General features: G+C 44.1%; 1 protein-coding gene across 1 annotated transcript; it reads left to right on the top strand.

Moving 5' to 3' along the window:
- LOC144480313 (annexin A5-like) lies at window positions 1–27,272 on the top strand. The gene is made up of 13 exons (XM_078199667.1): window positions 1–113; window positions 216–250; window positions 7,708–7,795; window positions 10,592–10,686; window positions 12,998–13,111; window positions 15,125–15,215; window positions 16,513–16,592; window positions 18,696–18,749; window positions 20,048–20,141; window positions 21,028–21,123; window positions 22,773–22,831; window positions 24,316–24,438; window positions 26,059–27,272. The coding sequence occupies exons 2-13, from the start codon at window positions 233–235 to the stop codon at window positions 26,116–26,118; spliced, it is 972 nt and encodes a 323-aa protein (XP_078055793.1). The 5' UTR covers window positions 1–113; window positions 216–232; the 3' UTR covers window positions 26,119–27,272.

The following is a 27,272-nucleotide window of genomic DNA, read 5'->3' on the forward strand; positions in this document are numbered from 1 at the left end:
TCCAGAGGCAGCCTTCGATAGTTTCCCAAGAGAAAAGGCCGACCTTCTTTCCTGGCTTGTGTGAGCTGTATAGACTGCATTTTATTTTTTAAGAACAGTCTCCTTTGAAGCAGGTTTGTCTGTGCCAGGGACTGATTTAAAAACAATCTTGAAGTACTTCATAACAACTGAAAAAGCTACATTAAATTATTTGTGTTTTCTTGCCTGAAAAAAAAGGATCTCTGACTGAACCATGGCAGCCAAAGGCGTGGTAAGTGGAATCTGTAATTCATCTGTCACAAGGCTGCTTATGTGTAGAAGGAATACTGCACAGTGATTCAGCTACAAGCACTGGTGTAGCAGCTAGCTGTATGTGTTGGCGTTCTTCAGCATTTTGGAATATGTGTATGCAGAGGATTAGAGAATGCTGCAACTGCCAACACAAACTAGTACCAGCATTTAAACAGAATGGATCATTTATTGGGGAGGCGATGGCCTAGTGGTATTATTGGTAGACTATTAATCCAGAAACTCAACTAATGTTCTGGGGACCTGGGTTTGAATCTTGCTGTGGCAGATGGGTGGAATTTGAATCCAATTATTTAAAAAAAAAATCTACTGATAACCATTATTGGACAAACTTATCTCATTCACAAATGCCCCTTTAGTGAAGGAAATCTGCTGTCCTTACCTGAAGTCTGGCCTACATGTGACTCCAGAGCCACAGCAATGTGGTTGACTCAACTGCCCTTGGAGGATGGGCTGTAAATGCTGGTCAGCCAGTGATGCCCCTGTCCCATGAATGAATAAATATATTTATAGTATTGGTGATGACTACTTGAGTTCTCATTTGATTGAGTGCAAGTGAATTAAATATTTGTAATGTAGGTTTCTACAGTGAATGCTGCCAAGTAGTAATTTATAGATGTTTTCCTCAAAATACTTATTAGCATCGACTTACTCAGGAGTGTGGTCTATAAACGTCTATAGGCAAGCTACCTATTTCTAATGCATTTAATATATCTAATTTCACTAGTAGAAAACAGTTTTGGATTCTTCCCACTTTTAAGCTTTTTCCCTAGGACAATATGGAGGTAAATTGATTCCTAATCAACACACTGGATAGATAACTTCCATCATTTCTGGGGAATTGAGCAAACCCTTAACTCCTACACTGGTACAACAGCTGGGTTTGATAATTGGATGAGTTGTCAGCAAGCTGTGATTTTGCTTATTTGGAAAGATGTACAAACTTTAAAATCGGCTAAACTGATCTCCAGTGAGAAGTTCAAATAAAATAGTTTCTACCTTGAAATAAACTTGCATTTACGTCCTTGATACTAGTAACAGTAACAGATAATACTTGCTAATTGACTTACCATTACTAACTTTTTAATTTTACTAATTTCAGCAAAATGCTTTGTTCTTTCATGGGGATCTGGGCATTGCTGGTTGGGCCAGTATTAACTGCCCTTCTGAGTGGCTTGCTAGGTCATTTTGGAAGGCAAGAGTCAGCCACATGGCTGTGGGCCTGGTGTTACACGTGGGTAAGGGTGGCAGATTCCTTAAATAGATGAACGATGGGGTTTTACAACGTTTTATGGTCACCATTACTGAGATTATCTTGGTATTCCAGTTGTATTCTAATTTCAATTCCATCAGTGACTGTGGTGAATTTTGAACTCTGTCCCCAGAACATTAGCCTGGGCCTCTGCATTATTAAGCCTCCCTCCTCTCTCTCTCTCTCTCCTTGTGTTAACTGCTCATCAAATTTCTACTCCCACTCTCTCTCGACTTGTGCTGAGCTGGGAATATTAAACATCTATTGTGGTGTTTGGTATTCTAAATTGAGTCATTCCTCAAACAAGGGCAGCAAAATAAAATACTGGGCATGGCCAATGATCCAACTACTTGTAAAATGGTTTCTATCTTTGTCTAGAAAACCAATATCTGTGGAGATGAAGAAAATTTTGTTAACAAGAACTGGTCTAAGTAGCAAGTGATGAGGGAGCTTGAAGAGTAATTAATCAGCTGTGAAATAGTTTTGGGTACTCTAAAATTCATGCGCTAGGAATTAGTGCTGTTGCCAAATCCTGCACCTGTCACCCATCCCTTTATTGTACTGAACCATTTTCTTGAACGCCCGACTGTTCCACGTGATTTATGGTGTAGATGTATCCACGTTACTGCTTTCAGCAGGCATTTGATTTTTGACCCAGTGAGGAACAGTGATATTTCCAGGCCTGCATTGAGATTTGGAGGGACCTCTGATTTGATGGTGTTCACATGTCTGCTACACATCCTATATGATGGTGATTCTGCAGTGAGTTGCAGATGGTCTGGTGCTCCCACTGGAGAGAGTGAATGAATGAATGTGGGTGGGTTGCTTTATCCTGCCTAATGGGCTTCCTGTCTCATCTCAGTGCAGATAGTGTATTCGACAGACTTGTGCCTTTTTTTAGATGGGGAAAGAGTTACTGGGGAGTCCTAGTCTGACTTGTAGGTTTCGGGTCAATTGTGGACCTACCAAGTATGTTGATGGGTGGTTAAGTGTGTAATTGTTACTTGCCACATAATAATGTTCTCCTCCAAGTCTTGCTACATACAGGCACTGTGGAATTTTCCCCACCCACCCACCACAGGAATTGTAGCAGGTGGGACATGGACCATGCAAAGGTCCATTGACATCGGGCAGAATTTTCCAGTCTTGGGGTGCATGTGGCTGGAAAATCCCAATGTGGAGATGCCGGTGTCGGACTGGGGTAAACACAGTAAGAGTTTTAACAACACCAGGTTAAAGTCCAACAGGTTTATTTGGTAGCAAATGCCATTAGCTTTCAGAGCGCTGCTCCTTCGTCCGCTGGAGTGGAAATCTGCTCTCAAACAGGGCATACCCGTCATGGGCATTCAGCCTCTGATCTTCGGGTAAGCGTTCTCCAAGGCGGCCTTCATGACAGCGCAGAGTCGTGGAGCAGAAACTGATAGCCAAGTTCCGCACACATGGGGACAGCCTAAACTGGGATGTTGGGTTCATGTCACACTATCGGTTAACCCCCACAGCTTGCCTCCTGGACTTGCAGAATCTCACTAGCTGTCCTGTCTGGAGACCATACACATTTCTTTAACCTGTGCTTAATGCTCCCTCCACTCACGTTGTCTGTATCTTTAAGACCTGGTTGGCTGTAGAGATTCGCATTCTAATCGGTATTCTGTAACTTGATTTTGTGTCTCCGTATGCCTTGTTTGAGAGCAGATATCCACTCCATCTGACCAAGGAGCAGCGCTCTGTAAGCTAATGGCATTTGCTACCAAATAAACCTGTTGGACTTTAACCTGGTGTTGTCAAAACTCTTGCTGTGGAAAATCCCACCCATAGACTTTTGCTATGGGAAACTACAGTTGGTACTCAATGTAGCAATCAGGCCAACCCCACTAACCTTGATGGTCATAATGGCACAACTGGAGGCCATTCAGCCCATCCTGTTCATACTAGCACTCCTGGTTCTGGAGAAGCTTTCTTCCCACTTACTATATAGTCTGGCAAAACTGCCTGGCTGATGCCCAATGTGGTATGGACAGAATTAGAAATTCTGAAGCCATCATTTTTTTTTTTTTGGGGGGGCAAAACCAACTTGTGGTGACCAAGCTTGTGCCCAGCATATTTTCTATCTTTTACGCTTGTTCTATGCTTCTAAGACTTTATTCTAACTCTTTTAAACTACATTCTGCTTTCTCTCTCTCTCTGCTCTTTTTATAAACAGTATGCTTTGTATAGTGTGCAAGATACAATACTTTTCACTGTTTCCCAATACATGTGACAATAAATCAAATATTTGCCCATGTACTTTCAAACGAAGGTTGTGACTGGTTTGGCCACTAGCAGCCAAGGTGTGGGTAGTGTGGTACACAGCAATAAGAAGAATTGTAATGAGTAAGATATTACATTAAATGCTGCATTTAGATGTAGCAATTGGGTAATCCTTTTACACATCCATTCAATTTTGGTGCCCATGAGGTTGGCATCATCAAACACTGTAGTACACTTGGCACCTTGTCACCATAAAGCAGCATGAGACTCGCTATCGTGTAGTAAACTGGGTTTAGTGATACGGGAGTGGTTTTGGCAGACTGTCTAGTCTTGAGTTGCAGTCTTGTGATTCAGAGCAGCTTGCTTGTTGGATCACAAGGCAGTGAATCAGGGGGAAATGCAGTTGCTGTTTCCCTGGGTGTGGCATTGACTACAATGGGGAATTTATAATAATGCTATCTAGTTCCGGTTCTGATTTTTGTTTTACTCTGCCTGTGTGTGTGACTGTTTATATTAATCGGTGATTATTAGTCTGAGACAAACCGAGATCTGTCTGCTGAATATTAAAGCCTTTACTGCAGTTTAAACACTGCGTCAATGGCAGAGTATGCTGTTCAGGGCACTGCCAGTTTTCCTCTAGTCTCCAGCGGCTTCTGCATTTTAACCCCATCCACCCAAGGGTGGTGACCAGTTCTAAACTGCAGTCCTCCCCACCCTAGACACTACTGTGTAAACAGAACATGATAGTAAAACAGCAAAGCAGGCAGTGAGTGAACAGCTAGCTACATAGAATTGCTCAAGCTTCATAGCAAGAGTGTAAGTTCTAAGACCATCACACCACCTCCCTGGAGGAGACTAAAGAGGATATTCATGCTTGCCTTCTATTGACCCTCTCCATTCCTGGATTGTATATGTTTAACTTTAACAGCATTTGAGCTCTTGCCAACCCTTGACCGAGGCCAGTGTCCTCCCAAAGCCCACAACCTCTACCACCAAATCGGACAAGAGCAGATAATACCTTTTTTGGCTAAGCCTGAACTGGGGTGTAAATGCCTTATCTTATCAGCTTGGATCTTGTTTGTCTCTTGTGGGGACCACAAACTGGATTTTGAATTTGGTTTTTGGAGCAGGTAGGGAATGGATTTGAGTTTGCCCGGTCCATTCTTGGCATTGGCTTTGTAACTTTTCAAGGGGATGGGGAGTAAAATTAAGGACAACCTGGAACCATCACCAGCTGCCTTCCCAAGCCACTCACCATCCTGACTCGAATATATCCTGTTCCTTCACCATCACTGGGTCCAAATCCTGGATTTCCCTCCCTACACAGCATTCAAGATGCCCTTTCTAGGGTAGTTAGGGATGGGCAATAAATGCTGGCCTAGCTAGTGACACTCACATCCTGTGAGTGAAGACTAATCGCAAACTGTTTTTCATATTGCTAACTGCTTTAACAGTCTACAGGCAAATATAATACATGCATGCAAATTAACCCCACACTACCATCACTCTGTTACTAAGGAAGTAATGTGTTCAGAAATACACACTTCAGAAACAAGTTATGACTTATGGCAACAGTTCGGCCTCAGTCGGAGTAGTGTACGTAATCCTGAGGATGCCAATTAAAGATGTATGGTAAATTGCAGGGTTGGCAGGCTTAACAAGGACACCTATGTCAGACTCCTATTTATTAACTACAGCCCAGCCTTCAACACTATTATTCCCACGAAACTCCTCAGCTCCAGTTTGTGTGATGGATTGGGCTACATTCATGACCTTTTGTAGTTCCTTGCAGTCTTGATCAGAGCAGGAGCCATACCAAGCTGGGACACAACCAGAAAGAATGCATTCTATGGTGCATCTGTAAAAGTTGGTGAGAGTCATAGCTGACATGCCAAATTTCCTTAGTCTTCTGAGAAAGTAGAGGCATTGGTGGGCTTTCGTAACTATAGTGTCAGCATAGAAAGAGACAGGTTGTTGGTCATCTGGACACACACAAACCTGGGCCTTGCCACCTCCCTCTGACTGGATCCTGAACTTCCTAACTCGCAAACCACAATCAGTAAGGATAGGCAACAACACCTCCACAATAATCCTCAACACCAATGCCCCACAAGGCTGTGTTCTCAGCCCCCTACTATACTCCTTATACACCTAGGACTGTGTGGCCAAATTTCCTCCAATTTGATTTTTCAAGTTTGCTGATGACACCACTAGTAGGTCGATCTCAAACTATGTACTCAATGTCCTCAAATGAGATGGAGAATCTGGTGTGGCAACGATGATCTCTCTCTCAATGTCAACAAAACGAAGGAGATTGTCATCGACTTCAGGAAATGTAGAGGAGAACATGCCCCTGTCTACATCATGGGTGAAGAGCTAAGTGATTAGCATTGCTGCCTCAGTGCCAGGGACCCACATTCAATTCTGGCCTTGCATGTCTGTCTGTCTGTGGGTTTCCTTCCATAGTCCAAAGATGTGCCGGTTAGGTGGGGTGGCTGTGCTAGATGTGTAGGATTGTGGTGAGAGCCTAATGACTTCAATGGTTGGATAAGGAAATCTGTCGTCCTCTGGTCTGGCCTACATGTAACTCCGGACCTGACTCTTAACTGTCCCCTTTAATGGCTTGGCCTGCCACTTAGTTCAAGAGTGGTTAGGGATGGGCAACACATGCTGGCCCCAGCCAGTGACTCCCATATAAAGAAGGCATGGATTGAATGATCTTGTGTTGTAACCAAAATGCACATATTGGGATCTGATGGTCTTTTTAAAAAAAATTGAATTCCCAGTTACTAATTTGGGATAATTTTCCATGCTAGCCACCCTGTGGCCTCTGTATAATAAACATACTAACACTTGATGCCAGTATTAGGGAACTCTTCTGTGCAATAACCATTCTCTCAGGGCCCACTCGGAAAACATATCAGGTGGTGGCTATGTGGTCTTAACCCATCTCTGGAGGCACTTCTTCCTGGAGATGTCTGCTCCTTACAATTCTCATGTATTCCTGGTTTTTAACTCTACCATTGGTAATGGTGCCGTCAGCTGTTTTGACTCCAAACACTGGAGTTCTTTCCCCTAAACCTCTGCTTATCCATCTTCTCAAAACTGCCCAAGCTTCTGATCCTTTGTCCCAATATTTCCTAATGTGGCTTGGTGTGTAGGTTTTACAATTCAGACCAAAGTAACATCAAGCTATGGAGCCCATGCTTGGGAGGCAGGGGATGTCCTATGTAAATGTGTTTCTCAGTAAATTGATATGATTTGGACTACTGCTGCAGTGCAGAAATATTTTTACGCCCCCATTTTATTGTTGATGGATGGGGAGAGGATTGTGCTTGGTGTGGAACGTGTAGTGGTGCCCAGGGTCCTTGGAATCTTTGCTCGAGTGTTATGGGAGCAGTATTGTGGTAAGGGGCTGGACTGCCCTGGGTTTGGATCACTAATGTCCAGGGAAGGAAATCTGCCATCCTTTTAACCCAGTCCAGGCCCACGGTATGTCTCTGTCCTAGCAAGCCATTCAAAAGACCACTAGGGACACTGGGTATACCTATGCCACATGGGCTACAGCACTTCAAGGTGGTTCACCACTACCAGAAGAACTTGCTCATCTTTCCCTGAATGCTGGGATACAATTAATCTCCCTTTGCTACTTCTAACAAGTTGTGATTTGGGAGCTTTAAAGCAGAGTCTGATTCTTGCACAATATTTAAACATTAGTGCAGTTATCAGGCTGGTAAGGATTTACTGTACTAGATATCAGTTATGGGGAAATTAATGTCCTTACAAAGTTGAGGTAAGGGGTGTTGGTCCCTTCATGGTTGTAAAGTGTATCCTTGTCTGAAATTGTGTTAACTTGCAAAATCTTAATGTGGCATTGAAATAACCAATATTCTGAGCTAATTGCCGTTCTGTACCTGTAGAGAAGGACCAGTGGCACAATCCGTGACTTTCCTGATTTTGACGCCAATCAAGATGCTGAGACTCTTCACAAAGCGATGAAAGGATTTGGTAAAATAAAGATTTAAAACTTTTGTTCATGTTATACCAGCTTTGCATAAGAACATAGAACTAGGAGTAGGCCCTCTGGCCCTTCGAGCCTGCTCCGCCATTCAATAAGATCATGGCTGATCTTTTCGCAGACTTGGCTCCACTTACCTGCCCGCTCACCATAATCCTTAATTCCTTTACTGTTAGAATCTACCTATCTTTGACTTAAACATTCAATGAGGTAGCCTCATCGCAACACAGCCAAGCTTGGATTTGGTCCCAGAACCTCCTTCAAAACACCCGACTGGCAAATCTCCCTCCCCAAAGTCCCTGATATGCTAATTGTCTCCATCACTCCATACTTGCTGGGTAACAAATTTCTCTGAATTATTCCAGTGTTTTATGCTCACTAGTTTTGGACAATTCCACAGTGGAAACATTGTCTATTCTATCCAGATCATTGGGTCCAATCTAGGATTTTTTTTTTCTATATTAAGAATGGCATGAGTTAAAGAAGGGGACCTTGCCCAAGTGAGTAATTATTCAGGCATGAGCCCACATAAGGACGTAGTGACATTAGCAAGCTGTTACTTGTGGGAGGTGCTGACAAATCCGTCTGCCTGGATCTGCCCATGTTTGTCTTCTAGGCATCATGAGGTCACGATCAGGAACCAAACCAAGCTGATTTTTTTTTTCTTTCCCTCCCCACCTTCCTGAGTCCAAAATCTTTTCCCAATTGCAGCTCTTGCTGCTGCCTTGGTTTGAGTTCAGGAGCTTGCAAATGATTTCTTCCAGCCAATGTATTGTTCATAACAACATAACATTTAAATTGGAAGAAAAGTTTGTTTAGGTTATCGTCCTTCTATTCCCATCTCTGCTCTCTCTCAAGCAAACCAGATGTGTATATAATGCAAATTGATTTGACTTTGTTGTTCTTTGAGGGACAGCATCTGTTGCCAACATCAAACACCAGGCCAGATGTAGAATAAAATTGTTTGTTTTCCCCTTTCTATTTGAATGTTTTACTTGTGAAACATCTTGGGGGCAACTTCTCCCAGCCCACTGCACTGTAGCACAGTGGACCAAGAGGTGGAGGTCATTTAGTGGGTTCCCTACTGGGTACCACGGCCTGTCCCCAGCTCCAGGTTGTTTTTGGAAATCGGTGAGGAGCTGATTTGAATTCCCACTTCAATACCATTAGCGGGTCTGAATTTTCCAGGCCTCTTACCAAGTGTTTCACTCCCACAGGGTTTACAACATTTCCACTGCTGGGAAGCTGACAGTCAAGGGAGGCTGTGGAGACCCCCTGCTTGAGGGGGGGGTAAGGGGGGTGCCCCCTGAACATTGCCAACCTAGCCCCAGCACTGCCCAGGGGGCACCTTGGCACTGCCTGCTAGATATTGGGCAGGGCCTATTGGGGGGGGGGGGGGGGGGGGTTGTCTCTCTGCACTTGGGATCAGTGACAGAGGGGGGTGGTGGAGGGAGAGGATGTGGAGAGGGGGGGGGGGCGGGGTTGGGGTCAGGTCGAGGCCAGCAGTGTGGGGCCACTGCATGTGCCAATCACAGCTCTAACAGATCGTGCATGCGTAGTGGCCCACTCAGTGCTATGCTGCCGGCCTCTCCAGTGGGAGTAGGCCCTGCCTGCTGATTTTTCTCATGATTCACGCAGTGCAGAGTGTGGGAGATTCATTTTGAAAATCCCGCTTGAAAAAATAATAGGATTTGCTGCAGTTTTTACACCAATCCGGCACTTGAATTATTTTGGAGAATCCTGGCCCTGTATTAATACAGATTCTGTTCAGGAATGACCTGGTGATGCTGTAGACAACTTGGTGCCATTGGCAGTACCTCATGCACTTTGGTCAACAGGTGTTTCTCATTCCCATCAGGCCAACTAGTCTCAGCGTGTCAGCGTGACCTTTCCACCAGCCGTCATTGACCTGTGTGGAGGGAGGGGGAAGGAAGAGGTAAAAACACAATGGCAAACAAATGTTCCGTTTTGGGACCTGCATTTTAATCCTGAGGGCTTGACTGGTCCCTAAAGGTGAAGGTAAATGTCTGGGGAGGAAAAACATTAATCTCTTGTAACAGCACTAACCTGAGACTTGAGTGAGCTGCTTTGATTTTTAAAGGGTCCTAATGAATGAGTCTTTATTTGATTTTAAAAATGCCTTTAGATAGTTCCAGTTAATTGGATGCCAAATTTAATGCTTTTTTTCAAACCCAAAAATTTGGTATGTGGCATTTGCAAGAGAATTTGTAGGATGTTTTTGAGATTTTAAGCATTGAAGAGCTTGGTGGTATCAGAAGGAGTAAGAATTTGTTTAAATTGGGCATTCATTACAGGGGAGGTGGTGGCATAGTGATTGATAATCCAGAGACCCAGCATAATGCTCCAGGGACCTGGGTTCAAATCCAGGTGGATTTTGAATTCCATATGGCAGGTCTAATGACTATGAAACCACTAGCTGTAAAAATTCATCAGCCTCACCAGGGAAGGGGGCTGTCCTTGCCTGGCCTACACGTGACTCCAGAGCCATGTGTACTACTCTTAAAATGGCCTAGTTCAAGGGCAGTTGGGGAATGGGCAATAAATGTTGGCCCTGCCAGTGATGCCCACATCCAATGAATAAAAATAATTACCCAAATGGACTCAACTCTTTGCAAAACCAACTATTGTTGGGTCTACTAAAGATATTTCACTCCTCTGTCTATCCCACCCTCGGTTGTCCTGTTGTGCCTTGGGCAAGTTTGGAAAATCCCACATTGATGTTTCCATGTTTAGTGTATGTATAAGATCTCTCTTGCTGTTTGCAGGAACTGATGAAGATGTAATCTTGGATATACTGGCACAGCGCAGTAACGACCAGCGGCAGCAGATCATTCGTGCCTACAAAACTGTAATTGGAAAGGCAAGTCTTGTCCAACCTCTCTCTCTCTCTCTCTCCAAATGCTTTATACAGTGAAGCCACCAAAATGAATTTGCCAACCTCACTACACATCTGCACAGCCATTGGCTTTTGGTCCATATTGTGTTAGTGCAGCACTCATTCCATCAGGGCAGCTAAGTCTGGGCACTCCTAGACTGGGCAAAGATGAGGAATTGGGTGATGGGAGTTCAGAATCGTCACAACCCTACAGAGCAAAAAGAGGCTATTCAGCCCCTTGGGCCTGCACTGGCACAGTCCCACATATTTACCCTGCTAATCCCCCTGACACTAAGCTGTCATGGCCAATCAACCTAACCTGCACACATTGGAGGAAACCCCCCCCCCCCCACAAACACAGAATATGCAAACTCCACACAGACACTGACCTGAGGCTGGAATTGAACCTGGGTCCTTGTTGCCGTGAGGCAGCAGTGCTAACCACTGGGCCTCTATGCTGCTTGGTGATAGAGGGTCAAAGATGAGAGTTCATAAATTCCCTTTCCTGGATGGAATGTTCCCATTTTATAGATGTCAGTAAGGGCAGGATTATACTTCACTGATGCCCCTGCAGTCAAATGGGTTACACTTGATGTGTAGGTTCTCATTCATGCTTTTGGGATTGTCGATTCCAGGGCAACCTTCCATCCTCTGTAAACTGGTGCTCATCCAAAGCTCTACAACCCATCTCAAATCCTGCTTTCCCCATCACTGCTGAACTCACTGATCTACATTGGCCCCTGCTCCATCAATACCTTGAGTGATAAATTCTCATCTTGTTCAGATTCCTCCTTGGCACTCCATTTGTAACCTCCTCCATCCCTACCACCCTGTTCCCCTAACTCCTGTACTTTATCAAGCCAGTACTAGACATTGCCTTTAATTTTTTTTTTAAAAAGATGCCTACCTCTTTGGCAAGTGTTTGGTCCTAATGCCTCCTCTTTCTTGTCTATTTATGAAGTGCCTTGGGGGATGGTGCAGCAAGTATATGAAGACTAGCCCACTGGGCAGGCAGTGGTGTTCCACAGTATGTAGAGAGACCAGTGAGAAGTGATTGGATCCTAGGATCCATTCTCAAATGGGTTGCATACACACTTCCTTACAAAGGGCCACAAATCAGTAATCTATCCCTGTTAAGCCTGGGGTTTACACAGAGCAGAGAGTCTAAAGAATAAATCCGCAAACATATGCTGACTTCATGAAATTTTGTCTACAAATGACAATTGAAGCCCACCATTTGACCTGGAAGAATTGGATGAGGGAGTGAAGGTTAAATAGAACTGTAATTCTGAGTAAGCAAACATGTTGTAAAGCCATGGGCCACAGTGTAGCAGATAATTCGAATACAACTTGATTTTGTTTCCTGTGACTTTCCAACCAGCTTGATAGATTTCCATCAGAAATTCTTGGTCAATATTGTTCACCTTTTTGAAGAATTGTCTGAGGTACTACCTGTTGCTATGGTTGCAGCATTTAAACCTGCAACCCCTGTTAAATAAACCACTTGACCATTTTTTTTTGTTCCTTCTAATAGAGGAAAAAATGCTTTGACTGAGAGTTAACCTTTCCACATTTTCTAATAGCATTGTAGCTTTGCAACCATACTATGGTTAGCACTGCAGGTGCCAGAACGGGGCGACTAGAGGATTTTCGCAGTAACTTCATTGTAGTGTTAATATAATTGTGGGACGGCAGATCTGTCATGAGGAGAGGCTTGAGTTGTTTAGGATTATATTCACTGGAGTTTAGTGTGAGAGGAGATCTCGAACTTAATTCTGACAGTGTAGATTCAGAAAGAATGTTTTCAGTGGTTGGGGGAGTCCAGAACTAGGGGTCATAGTTTGAGAATGAGGGGTAAACCTTTTTAGAACTGAGGTGAGGAGAAATTTCTTCCACCAGAGTGGTGAATGTGTGGAATTCACTACCACAGAATGTAGTTGAGGCCAAAATGTCTTTTTTTTTTTCTTCTCCAAGAAATTAGATATAGCTCTTGGGGCTAAAGGGATTTTGGGTTTGGGGGGGTCAGGATATTGAATTTGATCAAAGCGAATGGTGGAGCAGGCTCAAAAGGGCCAAAGTAGAATCATATCCCATGCAGAAGAGACCCTTCAGCCCATTGTGTCTGCACCAACGCATTAGAAACCTGAATTCCCACCTAATTCCATTTGGCCCATATCCCTAAATGTTATGATGTGCCAAGTGCTTTTTTTTTAAAGGATGCAAGGCAACCTGCCTCTATCACCCTCCCATATCCTAAGAGCTAGTTCTAACTATAAACTTTTATTCTCTTCCCTAGGACCTGACTGAGGATCTGAAGTCTGAGCTGTCGGGAAAGTTTGAGTCATTGATTGTTGCGCTCCTCCTTCCTCCAGCTCGCTATGACGCCAAGGAATTGCACGATGCCTTGAAGGTAACTGGGATTGCACTGGAGGCCTGCAGCCGGCTATCAGCAGTTAATGATTGCCACGCTCCTTGCAATCCTGAGACTCCAGCCTGTCATTTCCTGCTCCAGCTCACTCCTCTGCCTCCTCCCTCGGGGCCTCTTTGCCTCCCTCTGTCTTCTCTCTGCTGCAACTACAGGTTTTTACAACCCAAGCTTGGCATCACCTAATCCCTGCTTCTTGGCACCTTGTCCTGCTTTCTCTCCTGTCTGGATGTCCTTCTTTGAGAAAAGGTAGGTTTTTAATTCACTCATGGGATCTGGACTAGCACGATTTCACTTTGATGTTGTTTTAAAAGATGTTTGCTAAGTTCCAAGGCCACCTTGGTATTCCATAGCATGTCAGTGTTTTCTTTAGTGCTTGTTGCATGCTCTTGATAAGCTAGTTGACAAGACGCACATGGTTCACCATGTGGACAACTTGGTACCGTGTGTAGTCGACTTCTCTCAAACTAGGCTGAGTAGATGCAGGCTGCCCAAGGTCTGAGAAACAGTTCCTGGGTACATTTTTTGCAATGCAGGCAGAATGAAACTTTCATCCAGACAGAGACTTGCCTGTTGACATCGGCTATTTCGTCTTTGTATGTCTCTGAAAATCCAAGTTACTCCACCTCCCCTGCTGGGAATGCTCTTGGCATGTTGTACCAAATGAGTCCAGCAGATGGCATAAAGATTCCATCTTGTAAGTGAAAAGTTTTAAAACTTTATTTATTAGTATCACAAGTAGGCTTGCATTAACACTGCCATGAAGTCACTGAAAATCCCCGAGTTGCCACACTCCAGCACCTGTTCGGGTACACCTGAGGGAGAATTTAGCACGGCCAATGCACACTAACCCAAACAGGAATCGAACCCAGGTCCCTGACTGTGGCAGCGGTGCTAACCACTGCCACCCCAGTGACTGACATATCGTAATCTGGAATTTGATGAACACAAACTGTTTTTTGCCTTTAATTCAAAACCAATATCATTAATTCAGTTTGGGTGAGATGTGTTTACGGGAGATGCCAGTCTCCAGCAGGAAGAGGGAAGACTATGTACAAGCTTGGTGTGGGTCAGGTCCATCCAGTAACATAACTGGAAAGCCAGTCTCTACAAATGCTTCAGCATAGCCAATCAACCTACCCTGCACATCTTGGGACGTGGGAGGGAGCCAGAGCACCCAGAGGAAACCCACAAACACTGGGAGAACATACAAGCTCCACACAGACAGTGACCCAAGCTGGGAATCAAACACGGGTCTCTGGTGCTGTGAGGCAGTGCTAACTACTGTGCCACCGTGCTGTCCTATTTTGGGGAGGGGGGGAAGCAGAATCCCAGTCTTTCCTGACTGCCTGGCATCATTTGTACCTCCCAATTCCCCCCCTTTTTATTTTAATTTAAAAAAAGCATCCCTCCCTCTATCCTGACTTCCAAATACCCAGGGAGGAGGTAAATCTCAGGCTTACACCTTGCCATTAACACAACTGTGACTAGTAGTATCCTGTAACTGTGCATGTGATGTGTAGCACAGCCCAGTAACAGACAAAAACAATGCTGGAAAATCTGGGGTGACTTTGAACTCATGTTCACAGCAGCTTAATCAAAGCAAATGTTCACACAAAGGTGGGCGGACACATTCCCTACTTGAGAAAGGTACCTTTTTGTAGGTCAGTAAATATCTTTGGAAAATCCCCTTCCTTCAAGGGGAGCTAGTGTATGATTGACATCCTAGTGAACAGGAGGATGAAAGTTGTGCATAAATATTAGATGGAGAAAGTTTGTTTGGAGCATGAACACCAGTGTGGACTTGGGCAAAGCAGCTGCTTTCTGATCGACCATTAGATCTGAGACTGGGATGTAACCCTGAATTTGAATATTGTGATGGCCAGTTAATATTTATGATGCAGACTTCAGAGATTCCTGTGCCACTTATTTCAAATATAAATGCTGAGTATGACTGCACACTAATATCACGCTCGCTCTCTCTTTTTCTCTCTGCAGGGTGCTGGAACATCTGAGGATGTCTTGGTCGAAATTCTAGCATCTCGCAATAATGCAGAAATCCAGCAAATTGTGGCAGCTTATAAAGAAGGTACAATGCCACTTAATGGAATACAAAGGCTGTGCTGCTGAATGAAATGACCTTGTCTGTTACTTGCATGAGTTGAAAAGAAACTGGTGCAGCAGAAGGGTGATTCAAGATGTGATAAATGTGAAGGCTCTTTATGCTTGCTGTTCAAATCCCCTATGTAACAAGCCCTCCAGCTTGATTCCTGTCTCTCTCTCTCATTATCTGTTGCAATGAGGCTGGGCAGTGATCTGGATTGCTGCTCTTGCTATTACCCTGTTAGGAAGTTGTGCAGCTAGCAGGTTGGGAATGGCTTTTTCCCCACTGGAGACTGTTAACCGCACATCAGTAAACTAGAAACAGTTGGTACCCACTGGTCCATACACTCATATGACATGAAGGCTGGTAAACATGACTCTTTCCAGCTGAGTAACACCATGAAGGGCCAGACCCTGTTCTGGTGTAAAATAGTCTGTAGCTTTTTCTTTGCTCCAAAGATCCTTGTATTATTGCTAGTTTTGAGGTTCTGGCTCTTTTGGATATTAATTGTGGGATTAATAGATTCTATCCAGCTAGCTTTCTCCAAGGAAAATCCCAAGATGTTGCTGGTGTTTATTTGCCCTTTCCAGATCTTGCCAGGGAGAGAGTCAGGATCTATCTTTTCCTGAATGGACCCTAATGAACTTTGGATTTGAGCTAAAGCTTTGATTTCAGCATCTAACTGCCTCTGGCTTTGCCTCCACTATCTGAAACATTCACTGTGAACTTGCCATTTTGTGTTTCTCCCCAGTCCTGTTATTAGCAGCATAATAGAGGGTTTTTTCCTTCTGCTGGATTTTCTTAGTCCTCTTTCAAGGCTGTGACTATCTAAGCTTATTATTTAGTGCCACAAGTAGGCTTGCATTAACACTGCAATGAAGTTACTGTGAAAAATCCCCTAGTTGCCGCACTCTGGTGCCTGTTCAGATACACCTGAGGGAGAATTTAGCATGGCCAATGCACCTAACCAGCACGTCTTTCAACTGTGGGAGGAAACCCACACAGTGACCCGGGTCCCTGGCACTATGCAGCAGCAGTGCCAGCCACTGTACAGTATCCATATAGTCTTGTAGTTGGATAGTCCTGGGGTCAGCTCCCAGTTTCTTCTCCCCTTTCCCAAATTAATTGATTAGGAATTTCTATTTGGCCAGTTTGAGTGTCAAACTCATCATTTTTCTGCCACCACTTCTTAAATGGGTGTCATTGCGCATTCTCAGTGGATCCTCTGTAATAGAATCATCTGAATTGTTCTGTAACCTCTCTCCTGTTCTGATTTTTCTAGACTTTGATTCAAATTTGGAAGATGATATCACCTCTGATACATCCAGCTACTTTGAGAGAGTTCTAGTTTCCCTCGTTCAGGTAAATCTTGTCATGCTGTTTAATCTGCATGTTAACCATTTGCATTTGTACTGTACCCTTTGCATCCTTGATGCTTCACCAATGACTGCCTAAGAGATTAGGCAAGGCATCATGGGCAGTGTTTGATGTTTAAGGAACATCTTTTGTAGGCAGTGAACTTGAGGTGAGGTAATGGCCTAGTGCTATTATAGTTAGACTATTAATCCGGAAACTCAGCTAATGTTCTGGGGATCCAGGTTCCAATCCCACTACAGCAGATGGTGGAATTTGACTTCAATTTAAAAAAAAAAAAATCTGGAATTAAGAATCTGCTGATCACCATGAAACCATTGTCAGGAAAAACCCATCTGGTTTGCTAATGTCCATTAGGAAGGAAATCTGGCCTACATGTGATTCCAGACCCAGGCAATGTGGTTGACTCTCAACTGCCCTGAGGCAACTAGGGATGGGCAATAAATACTGGCCAGCCAATGACACCCATGTCCCACATGAATAAAAAAACAATGGTGGGATGTTAACAGCAGGTAACCTTATGGGCTCAAGATTTAAAGACCAGGTGACCTCAAAGTCGAGGCATTGCCAGAGATTAGTGATTTTAGGAGAAGCAAGGCCATGGAATGACCATCACTGAGCTACTTGCAATCTCTAGAGTTTTGATGCTGGCACTTGTAAATGAAGTTTAACTGTGCTGCTGCAACATCAGAATTTATTTCCTTTTCCAGTTCAATTCTCCGCAGTTAGTCATCTTGTCAAACTTGGAACCTTCATGTTTCTACTGCTTTGTTGTAGGCTGGTTAATGAACTTTTAATGCTGTTATATTTGACTTTAAATGCAGTTTAAAACCTGGATTTTTGCCTTTGATGTGGCCTCTTAAATTCCAGCAGCAGTTTGCTCCCTTAATCCTTTCAAAGGCTAAGGAACTTCAAAAGCCTTTTTTTAAAAAAAAAACTCCCACGTCATGAGAACCAAAGGAATTGATCCTCTGTGGAGGATATTGTTCTCTTACTGTAGTTCCCATAGGAGTCCCAAAAACCTTTTTTTGGTTTTTGTACCTGTGGTAAACTATATTGACTAGGATGGATAAGCAGGAGTCTCCCACGGTTTTCCATTCGGAACAAGTCGTAACCTTTTTCCAGTTTCCTTTCTCGGCTCTCTCCGAATTGGAATTCCTAAGCACTTTTCTGACATTCCCTGGCCACGTGGGAATGCAAAGCGTCAAACCTCTCCCTGTGGAACCCTTGATGTTGCCTAGAATTCTGTCCCTTTTTTTGAAGTGGGGGCTAACACTCTTGCTACATCCGATTGTTATGTTGGAACTTTAGTTGCCATTTTCTCTTGATTCAGAAATCGTAGAGTCCCTATAGTGCAGAAGAAGGCCATTTGGCTCATCAAGCCTGCACCACCAACCATCCCACCCAGTCCCTATCTGTGTAACCCTACATATTTACCCTGCTGATTCCCCCTGACAAATGGGCGACTTAGCATGGCCAATTCACCTAACCTGCACATCTCTGGACTGTGGGAGGAAACCAGTGCACCTGGAGGAAACCCACACAGACACTAGGAGAATGCCTGTGCAGAGTCTGCACAGTGACCCAAGCCAGGAATCTAACCTGGAGCTGTGAGGCAGAGCTAACCTCTGCTGCCAATAGTGCCATAAATTGATTCCGTGTAATACTGTTGGCCAGTAGTGGGCACTGAGCTGTGGTGTTGCCACGTTCTGCTGATTTCCATCCATGTAGTTTTTGTGATGCCATATAAAGAATAGGTGCATATTGTTTGTACATAACATTGAGTCCTGTGTCCAATCAATAAATACTAATTTTTCATGTTTGATAAACAAGTCAGATTGGTGGGCCACTTGCCTAGGTTGCCTACCACTGCAATAGGCTGTTGCTCTTCTGATCTGCCCTTGTGCAGTTTGATTGTAACTGGGATGTCAAGTAATGTGGCACAAATTTTTGAAGACTACTTTTTCAGTCACTTTGGTTGGTAGGTAGAGAATCCGTGCAAAATGGTTGGTGGTCCAGTTGTCTTTGGTTGTATCATTTGAAAGCAAATGGGTTATTGCTGTCTGAGCTCATACTGAATTATTTTTCTAGGGTAACCGTGATGAAGGGGGCGCTGATCCATCTCAAGCAGAAGATGATGCAAAGGTGAGATGCATAAGTATTATTGAGTGGCAACTCTCCTTCTCCATTCCTGTTGCAATTTTTATCTTCCTCCCATCAACATCACTTCTCCAGCTCTTGTCTCAAAATTCTAAATGGGAGGGCAGGGGAGGAGGAAGAGATTCTCATTGCCCCACACATAATCCAAAAACTCCAGTCCTTCCTGAGGTCAGAGTCTGCACGCTGATGTAGTCCTTTGTTTCCAGTGGGTACTTGGATAATCCAAACAGCAGAGGGAAGGGATTGAGTCCTGCTAACCTTTGGTTTCCTGTGATGTCAGTTGGACATCACAGCACAGTGATTAGCACTGTTGCCTCACAGTGCCAGACCCCTGAGTTCGATTCTCAGCTTGGCTCACTGCAGAGTCTGCACATTCTCCCTGTGTCTGAGTTTCCTCCCACAGTCCCAAAGACATGCTGGTTAGACGCATTGGCCATGCTAAATTCCCCCTCCGTGTACCCAAACAGTGCTGGAATGTGGCGACTAGGGGATTTTCAGTAACTTCATTGTGGTGTTAATGTAAGCCTACTTGTGACTAATTACTAATTTTCTAGTGTTCCTATGAGCGGTATGGCATCTGGTAGAATAGATGTGCAGTAACACAGACAGTGGTATTATTGCTCATCCAGAGACCGGATAATGTTCTGGGGGACCTGGGTTCAAATCCCACCCCGGCAGATGGTGAAATATGAATCTAATCATTTCAAGGGGGCAGAACTCATGTGTTCACTAATTTCTCCACCTCCCCCCTTTCTTTTTGGCATGCGGGGAAGGAAATCTGCTAACCTTACCTGGACTGGATGGTGGTACACTAGTTTGCACTGCTGCCTCACAGCGCCAGGGACCCAGATTCAGGTTCAATTCCAGCCTCTGGTCACTGTCTGTGTGGAGTCTACAGGATCTCTGCGTGGGTTTCCTCCGGGTGCTCCAGTTTCCTCCACAGTCCAAAGATGTGTGGGTTGGGTTGATTGGCCATGCTAAATTGACCCTTAGTGTCAGGGGGACTAGCAGGGTCATTACCCATCAACATGGTGCTACGGGGATAGGGGTTGGGTGGGATTGTAGTCAGTGGGGGCTCAATAGGCCTCCTTCTGCACTGTAGGATTCTATGATTAGACTGTCTTTTGTGTTTCGGTTCTAGAGTCAATGTGGTTAACTCCTAACTGTGAAATAGCACTCCATTCATGGGCAATTAGCCAGTAACACGGAATAAAATAAGTCCATACTTGTGCTTTGTGAATGTGAGCATATAATGTTTGTTTTTTTTTTCTTTCCATATAAAGGCTCTTTATGAAGCTGGAGAAAATGCCTGGGGCACAGATGAAGAGAAATTCATTGCTATTCTCTGTTCAAAGAGCGTCCCTCATTTGTTGATGGGTAATGACCAGTAGATTAAACTGATAATCTTCAAAGGGATTGTATAATGGACAAATGAAGCATATGTACTGGGCTGATTGACACTCTGTCCCATTAACAAATATAATTAACAGTCCCAGCCAATAATTGATGGGAAACACTAGCATCCAATTTTATTAATTATCCTTTCAAATTATCGACTTGGATCAAATGCACTCTTATGATCACAATGCAATGTTAGCAGTAAACGTACTAATGTTGTGGGAAAGTTGCCACTTCGGAGTCAGACTTGGAGGTTTCAACAATACAGTTTTATTTGACGAAGCTTCGTGGAGAATAGGCACTGGCACTCCGCAGTACTTTAGGCAGCTACCTTCTCTCAATGATACAATAGGAGTGGTTCATTTTTATATTTTTCAGACAATGGATAGTCTGGACATTAGCCATTTAACACATCGTTATAGCTGAGTAGGATCGATAGTTTAACACATCGTTCCAGCCAGACATATACAGACATTGGCTTTTAACATTGCATTGTTTCATAGAATGGGTACATTTTCCCTATCAATGACTTGGTTTCAGTCTATACATACAGTAATTGGTTTTCCTGCACTTGTGTATTCCCGTTTATGGCTAACCTCTATCAGTCCTTATTGTCCTAGATCTGTCCTTATCTTAAAAGTGCCTCAAGCCTTGGTTGTTCCCTGCATGTTTAACTTTAAATAACTGTCTGTCCTGTATGTTTCAATTTCAAGGAGCTGTCTGCACTGAGTCAGTGCCTGCTTAATGTCTCTCTCCCAGGCAGCCATTTTGTGTTATGTACCCATCTTTATGCTTTTCCCCACTTCACTAAAGCAGCATTAACTTTGGTGTTTGTCATTAATATTCTAATCTTTGTTTCATGCAGTATTTGACGAATACCAAAAGATCAATGACATTGACCTTGAAGATAGCATCGGGAGTGAGTGCTCTGGCAGTCTGCAGTGTGTGATGTTGGCCATTGGTAAGGCAGTTACTCTCTGAAGGGTCTGGTCTGCTGTAATTTAAAGGTTAGGAGTCTGCGGGCTAGGGTTGCAGTTTGTGTATTGAATGGGGACAACTTGAGCATTCCAAAAGAATTGGAGATGGGGTCCTGATGCAAAGTGAGTATCCATTTACTGGAGGGAGTGGGGACATTGAGCTTGACCATGTAAATGCTTTTAACTCTTGGGTCAGAAAAGGGTCTGCTCCCTCCCATTAATATCATCTTGGGGCAGCAGAATCCTGTTCTACCCAACTAAATATCAAATTGCATGCACAGCAAGTGCCCACGCTGTTTCTAATGTCATTGTGAAACACTCTCTAACTGAATTTTAATAGCACTTCAATCTCATTCTTCTTGCCTTTAACTTTTGAGGAAAGATTGTCTCCGTAGAATTCCCTACAGTGCAGAAGGAGGCTGTTCGGCCCGCGCTGACGGCAATCCCGCGCTGACGGCAATCCCGCGCTGACGGCAATCCCGCGCTGACGGCAATCCCGCGCTGACGGCAATCCCGCGCTGACGGCAATCCCGCGCTGACGGCAATCCCGCGCTGACGGCAATCCCGCGCTGACGGCAATCCCGCGCTGACGGCAATCCCGCGCTGACGGCAATCCCGCGCTGACGGCAATCCCGCGCTGACGGCAATCCCGCGCTGACGGCAATCCCGCGCTGACGGCAATCCCGCGCTGACGGCAATCCCGCGCTGACGGCAATCCCGCGCTGACGGCAATCCCGCGCTGACGGCATCCCCGCGCTGACGGCATCCCAGTAGCCCCACCAATTTACCCTACCAAACCTCAACACCCAAGGGATAATTAACATGGCCAATCAACCCAACCTGTACATCTTGTGTGGCAGGAAACCCACACAGAGAACGTGCAAACTCCACAGTCACCCAAGGCCGGAATTGAATCTAGATCCCTGGCACTGAGGCAGCAGTGCAAAACACTTGCCCCTATCATGCCAATAGACTTGAATATTACAAGTTGCCAGTATGCACTCAAATGCCAAATGTTTTCGCCATTTGTCTCTCCTTGGAATCTTCTTCCCTACCTGAATTGCCTCTTTCTTCCCTTCCAATATTGTTCTGCCTTTGAATTGACTTGTTGCTGTGTTTCAGCCTTTTGTCTGCTTAAGGAATGTGCATAAAAATGATTTTTTGCAAAACCTAAATTGTTGGGGGGTATACAGCACCAAAAAGGCCCTTCAGCCCATCCTGTCTGCAACTAAGACCACCTAACTATTCTTGGCCCATAAACCTTGGATGCTGCAGATCACAAGTTCACCTCACACTCAGACAGTGAGTTGTAAGCATCCCCTCGCCTTGAATCTATGCCCCCTAGTCATTGATCCCTCCAAGGGGGAAGTCCTTCCTATCTACTCTGCTACACAAATCTTCTGATTTTTCTTTAACATGTATATTGGAGTTAAAATTGTTGCCAGTGATTCGGCCTATTTAATTATTGGTACTTTTTAGATCTGATTTTTTGCAGGACTGACTTGCTTGTGTAACATTGGAAGCAACATACAAATGTCATGCTCTAGATAAGGGCAAAATCATTCATTTATACAAGGCTATATTACAATGTTTACTATTTAATGAAGCATTTTTCCATAATTCTTTTCCTCAGTTAAATGTGTGAAGAATACGCCAGCCTATTTTGCTGAGAGGCTTAATGGTGCCATAAAGGTAGGTGTTTTTTTTAATTTCAAACAATTGGAGTCCCTTCAGTTTTTTTTCTTGCAGCTTGCCATCTGCTGGGTATCTACAAAACTCCCTTTTCTCCACTGCAACACTTCTATTGTCAATTTAACCACAATTATTGCTATTCCCCCACGTCATGCAGCATCATCTGATTGAGAAATGAGCTCTCCTATCCTCCCTGCATTCAAGGTCCTACATTAGCTTCCAGTGTGGCAATACCCCAGGTTCTCGTCCTCACATGTGTCTAATGTCTGACAACCCTCTGGTCTCTGCACACCACAGATTCTCATCACTCTTCCATTGGCCAATATGCCTACAGCTTTCTAAATTCTCTCTCTCTCCTGTAAAGTTTGAAGCTTTAGCCTGTCCTGATATCTCCTTGTTAGTTTGCATGCCTCTATAAAGCATACTGGGACTTTGGCCACATTAGGAGATGCTATATAAATGCTAATAACTTGCAGTATGCAAGTATTTCTTCATAGTCATCTCCTATTGTCCTTTGATCTGGAAGCACATTTCATTGGTATGTGTGGGGTGCAAGAATGGTCATGAACCCCCAAGTGAGCTGAATACCCAAGGGAGTGCAAGGACAAGAAGGCAGCCATCTTGATGTCAACTGCAGGAAAATGAGGTTCAGACCTGGAGGCTGGCTGGCCTGATGGTACAATATTAACTGCCTGCTGGTGAGGCCTTCACAGTAAGGAGTCTAACAACACCAGGTTCAAGTCCAACATGTTTATTTGGTAGCAAACGCCACTAGCTTTCGGAGCGCTGCTCCTTTGTCAGGTGGAGTGGGAGATCTGCTCACAAACAGCAAACGGGGCACATAAAGACGCCAACTCAATTTACAGAATAATGATTGGACTGTGAGTCTTTACAGCTAATCAAGTCTTAAAGGTACAGACAATGTGTGGAGAGAGCATTAAGCACAGGTTAAAGAGATGTGTATTGTCTCCAGACAGGACAGCTAGTGAGATTTTGCAAGTTGTGGTGGTTACAGATGGTGTGACATGAACCCAAGATCCCGGTTGAGGTGGGGTTTTGTAACAGTGATGGGATTGATTCTTGACACTTGATGGGTGGGATCTGGCAGTATGTTGGACAGGTAATGGGGCGGGGGGTGGGCAGGGCAGTACAGAATGGAATTTGAGTGTTTCACTGCAGATGGGAATCCCAAGGTCACTTTATAGTGGGCCATTTCCCTGGGTATACCGAGGCATCTATGGTGCAACATCACATGGTTAAGTAACTGGGAACTAGTGTACAATATGGAGATCTGTAAATGTTTATGAATAACAGCCTATAGTAGCATGCTTGGGGTAATGCGAGCCCTACTCCAGACATGGCAATTCTGCTGTCATTTGCTACGTGCACTGCAACTGCTTTCATGTCCCGTTGACTTTGCTGGGCTAAGTTACACCGGGTCATGATGGGGACCATTGATCCAAAGGTTTATCTCTTTAATCCAGGGTGCCGGAACAGATGATAACACTCTGATTAGAGTTATGGTGTCTCGATCTGAAGTGGACATGGTACAGGTCAAAGCTGCTTATAAAGAAAAGTATGATGAGACTCTCCATTCTTCAATTGTGGTATGTCACAGATTTCCTCATCCTCCATAGTTAAATAGCCTAATGTGCACTTTGCTTTAGAATCTCCCCCACACTTTATGTTAATATCAAACATGGGTACTTGTCCAGTTGGGTAACAGGAGCTGTGCTTGATCTGGGACATTAGATACTGTGACTGGGTGTCTCTAAATATATTGGTACTGCACAGTGGTTAGCACTGCTGCTTCACAGCTCCAGGGACCTGGGTTCGATTCCCGGCTTGGGTCACCGTCTGTGTGGAGTTTGCACATTCTCCTCGTGTCTGTGTGGGTTTCCTCTGGGTGCTCCGGTTTCCTCCCACAGTCCAAAGATGTGCGGGTTAGGTTGATTGGCCATGCTAAAATTGCCCCTTAGTGTCCTGAGATGCGAAGGTTAGAGGGATTAGTGGGTAAAATATGTAGGGATATGGGGGTAGGGCCTGGGTGGGATTGTGGTCGGTGCAGACTCGATGGGCCGAATGGCCTCTTTCTGTACTGTAGGGTTTCTATGATTCATCACCTTGCTTTCAAATTGTAAATTAATACAACACCAAATGACACTGCCTTCAGTATTTATCCAATCATTAATGCAGACTGCACTTTGAGAGCATTAGTAGCACAGTTTAGAATTTGCTACACTCCCTTGTACTAAATAGGGCATTTCAACCACATTGTGGTTCTGGAGTCACCTGTAGGCCAGACCAAATAATAACAGGAGATTTCCTTCCCTAAAGGACATTGGTGAACTAGATAGGCTTTACAACAATCAATTGTCGTCAAGGTCACCTTAGCATTTAAATTGCTGGTGAGATTTGCAATTATATTGCAGTGTTCCCAGAGCATTCAGCTGTACCAATAGATTACAAGTTCAGTGACATTAGCCCTGTGCCACTGCACAAGGAAGATATTTCCTTATCTTCATTTGACTTGGTTCACTTGATCTCAGAACAGAAGTAATGATCAGGGGCCACAATGGCTAGCACTGCCACCCCACAGCACCAGGGACCTGGGTTCGATTCCCACCTTGGGTGACTGTGTCTCTGGCGTTTGCATGTTCTCATGTCTGTGTGGGTTTCCTCCCACAGTCCAAAGATGTGTAGATTAATGGGGTTACAGGGATAGATCCTAGGTAAGATATTCCATCAGAGTTGGCGCAGTCTTGGTGGGCTGAATGGCCTCCATAAACCTTTTTTTGAGGGTGCCTGATTCAGCTGAAGTTTGCTTGGTATGAAGACTGATGCCCAGGTGTGATTGTCACACTTGGTTCTTCCAGGGGGTTGAAGAGTTGATGCACTTGTATGCAACCCTCTCTGCCAGCCAGACTAACATTCCCACACTCACAAATTAAACCGGTAGAAAGTAGCATGTTGTGCTTCACAACTGACTTGGACCCAAGAGAACTAATCTGTGAATGGCAACCTTTGGGCAAGCTTCTCCGAGCTGTGTTTCCCACTGGCAGGAGGTGGCGCATTGTTTGCTAGTAGCAGGATTCTCTGGTCCTGTCGATGGGAATTCCCATTAACATCACCCACACCAGCAGGAAACCCACAGGTGGGGTTGCACTACTCGTGGGACCAGCCAGAAAATTCCAGCCTGAATTTAAATCTTTGTTTCTACCCAACAGGGTGACACAGGTGGGGATTACAAAGACACTCTGGTGAAGCTTTGTGCTGGTGACAATTGATGCTTTTCTCTGACCTGGCGATGGACCACAAGAAGTGCAGATTTTGAATATCATGGTTTTCTATATTAATGTCTTTCTACATAGCTTTAAAATGACCAGCTCACAATCTTTACTATAACAATATTTACAATAAATGGACAGTTCCATTATGAAGATACTTGTATGTTTAGAATCCTGTTCATAATGTCTCCATTCATTGTTTTGCCTGAACTCTCACCACCACTTCGATGAATGGAAAGGACAAAGACACACTTGAGGTATAAAGAAATCTGTAAAGCATGTTGCTGCAGCAAATTTCCAAGGCTTGATCTGGCTTGAATCATAATGCAATCTGCCTACTTGTTCTATATTTAAACATTTACACATTTGCTGTAATATCTGTTTGCACCAAGTGTTAATCTATAATCCTCTATAGCCAATATCATGTATATATCCAATAGATAGGGCTTCCTGTTGGATCCTCCCAGATCCCCTGTGATCAAAATGCAAAACAAATATTTGGCAGCTAAGTTAAGCCTCTTGCCTAAGTTCTGGGCTTCCACTAGCCTTCATTTCAGTATGCACAGTACTTCTCTGGAGATCTGTGCAAACTGATTCCTGTCGATTTGTCCCTCTTTCTTTCCCCAACATGCTGAGGAACCTCTGAAATTGTCCACGGCTTTCTGCATTTGGTTGGTGTACTTTGTCAATATCATGTTGTTTCCCCACCTGATCAATTTTACTTCCCTCCAATCGAAGTATAAACCTGGTCTTGTGGGTGCCCTACCCAGCAAATTGTTTTTCATTCCTTTCCCTCGTACATGTTCTAAAAGAAACTAGTCATATAAATAATATTCCATTTGAAATATTTATTGAACCCAGTTGTCCACTATTTCAATGTCGACTGAACCCTTTCAGCAAAATTAGCCCATTATGTGCAGAATGGCATAAGAACTAATTTACAAGTTGTGGTGATGAGGTTGACTAATGCAATCTGTGGGTTAACAAGTTGTAAAATGCACAAGTGCTTGAGAATAACTCTACCCATTTTGGGTGTTGGATGCTTGTCTAAACCACCCATTTGTCCTCTCCATATGTAGAGTTATAAATATGTACTAACTCTTGCCTTCTAATGGTGCTCCCAGATGGGGGAAAATAAAATATTTGCCTGGAAA

This window comes from Mustelus asterias, chromosome 28 (assembly GCF_964213995.1).
Source record: "Mustelus asterias chromosome 28, sMusAst1.hap1.1, whole genome shotgun sequence".
In the NCBI taxonomy this organism is placed as follows: Eukaryota; Metazoa; Chordata; class Chondrichthyes; order Carcharhiniformes; family Triakidae; genus Mustelus; species Mustelus asterias.